The sequence below is a fragment of the Sinocyclocheilus rhinocerous genome, unplaced genomic scaffold, assembly GCF_001515625.1.
Source record: "Sinocyclocheilus rhinocerous isolate Xijiao unplaced genomic scaffold, SAMN03320098_v1.1 scaffold2090, whole genome shotgun sequence".
NCBI lineage: Eukaryota > Metazoa > Chordata > Actinopteri > Cypriniformes > Cyprinidae > Sinocyclocheilus > Sinocyclocheilus rhinocerous.
Window position 1 is genome coordinate 207,819 of NW_015632025.1, and position 2,867 is coordinate 210,685.

General features: G+C 38.5%; 1 protein-coding gene across 1 annotated transcript in view; it reads right to left on the bottom strand.

Annotated features, from left to right (window-relative positions):
- Nucleotides 1-1,429: 1,429 nt before the first annotated feature.
- The window catches only part of LOC107742025 (kinetochore protein Nuf2-like), a 26,379-nt gene continuing 24,941 nt past the window's right edge, over nucleotides 1,430-2,867 (bottom strand). Inside the window, exons 9-10 of the mRNA XM_016554873.1 lie at nucleotides 1,812-1,947; nucleotides 1,430-1,605 (exon numbers count right to left, since the gene is read on the bottom strand). Of these exons, the coding sequence (XP_016410359.1) occupies nucleotides 1,498-1,605; nucleotides 1,812-1,947 (244 nt within the window). The 3' untranslated portion in view covers nucleotides 1,430-1,497. The remainder of the gene's footprint in view (nucleotides 1,606-1,811; nucleotides 1,948-2,867) is intronic.

A 2,867-nucleotide genomic window follows, 5' to 3' on the forward strand; every position in this document is an offset into this window, starting at 1 on the left:
GTTGTTGCTTGTTGAACTTGTTGACTTTTGATGAGTTTGATGAGACTTTTTCAAACTCATCAAAAGTCAACAAGTTCCACAAGCAACAACTACTTATCCAAGTGACCGCTGCAGAACGCACGCGAGCGAGAGACGAGGCAGCGCAGATCGCGCGTCTCATAAGTGAGTGGGAATTTACCGAACTTGGCACTTGCGGGAGTTAACACTGTATGCAATACCCGCAACCTCACACCAAATTTCAGGCCGTGTAGATAGGCAAGCATAGCCTATATACAAATCATTTAGTAAGCAGAAATCCGAAATTTACCTCAACATATTAAGTTAGAGGAAGTTGCGACTGAATTTATGCTTGAAGAATGCGCTTCCAGCAGCCGTGATAAACAGTTGGCGGTTAAAGTTTTCTATGCACAATTTGATTTGACGAAAGTCACGAGACCTATTACTCTCTATCCAATCACGTTGATGGATAAAAATTAAATTAAAATAAGCATGTAACGACCACAAACGGAGGAAAATAGCGGAGTAAAAGTACCGATACATCACTTAAAATGTACTCAAGTAAAAGTACACAAAACTACTCAAAAAAGTACAATTACTGATAAAAACTACTTAATTACTGTAACGTGAGTATTTGTAATTCGTTACTTCACACCCCTGCCGAACGGTAGTGAAGCCGAAAGCAGTAGGCAGAACACTAATGCAAAGGACTCGCGATTTGTGCATGAAATAAAGGGTACAGATACAGTATTTGAGGATCATTCTGTGAGCAAAGAAACAATTAATGCACTTGCTTTTGCCTGGATTGCCGTGTGCGCGAGTGTGGATCTCTCGCGTGCCTTTGTGGGCAGATTTGATACTGTTTTCACTCCATACATCACCACCGCATCTCGCGCGCCACTGATGACGCTCCCTGATGCACACCTAACATTCGACTGTACCATTGTTGCATTCAAATGCACATTTTTTTTTTCCATTTTAAATTCGACTAATATACATTTTTTTTATTCACAATCTCCTCATCACAGGCAGCACAGCACTCATGTTCGTGTTTGTGTGCTGTCTGCGTCACTCATAGCACGTGCCTATATCGAGCATTTTTTCTATCGTTATGGATGGAGTACTGTCAATAAATATCGATACCGTTTTATCACACAGGCCTACCTCGCAGACCAATACAGTTTTTAACATTCACCAAAATAAATCCAAATCGTAGCTTTACACCTGATACCCTGAATCCAAACCTTTTAAAACAAATCCTTCGCTTCACTTGAACAGGCAAGACTCAAATGTTTCTAATAAATGGGTTTTATAAAAGAACAATACTGGTGTTAGGAGTTAAGTCTATTCCCTCTATAAGTAGACCAATAAGTAACTTTTTGCCACCTAACATTCAAATATAATTTTATTGGGAAAAAATACATTTAGAAATGACAAAACAACAGACACTGTACAAATGCAGGAATTTGAAGTAACAGTCAAGAGTATAAAATAGAAATTCTAGAAATGTGATTTCATTTTTAAAGTGTCTGCATTGGTCTCCACCACAATGCTCTCAATCCGCTTGTCGTAATGCTCCACAGTTGTGAGAAGATGTTCATAGAATTCCTGCGGAAGAAAAGTAATAGATATCATTACACAAAACATTGAACAGCTTTAACATTAAACTAGCCCATTTACATGAAAATGCTAAAGAACAAACAGAAGACTTTTTAAAGATTGTAACATTGTAATAAAAACAACTGTCGTAATGTTAATAATACAATATAAGCAAGCACTACATTTACTTAAGAATTGCTGAAAAGAAAGTGCACCTGGGCTTTTTGAGTTTGCCGGTTGCACTTTTCTCCAAGCTCCTGCATCTTCTCCCTCAACTTTTTAGTTTCACGGTTGTTTTCTTCTATCATTTTCACAATTTCCTCCCGTTTCTGGTGGATTTTGTCATATTGCCTAAAAAATAAATAAAGCTAGAACAGTGGTTTCCTAACGTTTCTGGCGCAGTGCCACCTTGATCAAATCAGAACATTCAAGTAGAGCGCAGGGCGATTCTCCAGAATCAAAGTGATGCATCCTTACTTCTGTAAGAGCCTGTTACCAAACAATCAATCATCATTAGTCTCCGAAAACATACTTTTTTTTTGCATAACAAGAAAAACAAAGACCATTTTTTAGTTCTTGCTGAAATGTCAGATGAAGGCTAGCGGTCGACTGATATTGTTTTTTTTGACCGCAGATGCTGATTTTTTAAGCCTCTTTCACACAGCGATTCTGGAAGATACACAGATAATGTGTCCCATGATTTGTCCTGGAATCGTTTGATTTTGGTTCATTCACTCTGCCAGTGATTTTCTGGAACTGGGCCTGTATTTATCAAGCCTCTGAGAATTACTCACAGGAACACTGCTAAGAATTGACTTAAGAGTACAAACAATTCTTGGCTCAAAGCTGCGCCTAAAAGTCACAGTAGTGGCCAAAATTGTTAGAACACCTGAAAGATCCAAAAATGGACTTTTTTGCCTCCAAAACATGATTTCATTTCATAATGTTCATGAAATAAGCATGCAGATGGTTGCTCTGGATAAAAACAGTACAACTCGCTTCATCTGATATCTGTTGTGCTCACTTTTAACTTTAATATTTGTAGGGCTGCCCCCTAATAGTCGACGAGAAGAGGCTTGGTCGACCAAAATTTTATTAGTCGCAGAAAAAAAAAATCCACAAAAAGTGGCGAAGCTACGCAACGCGTGACGGACAGATCGTTAACGGCTGGTCTTTGTGGTAATACAGTAAAAATTTTATAAAAAAAAAATCCACAAAAAGTGGCGAAGCTACGCAACGCGTGACGGACAGATCGTTAACATCGTTAACGG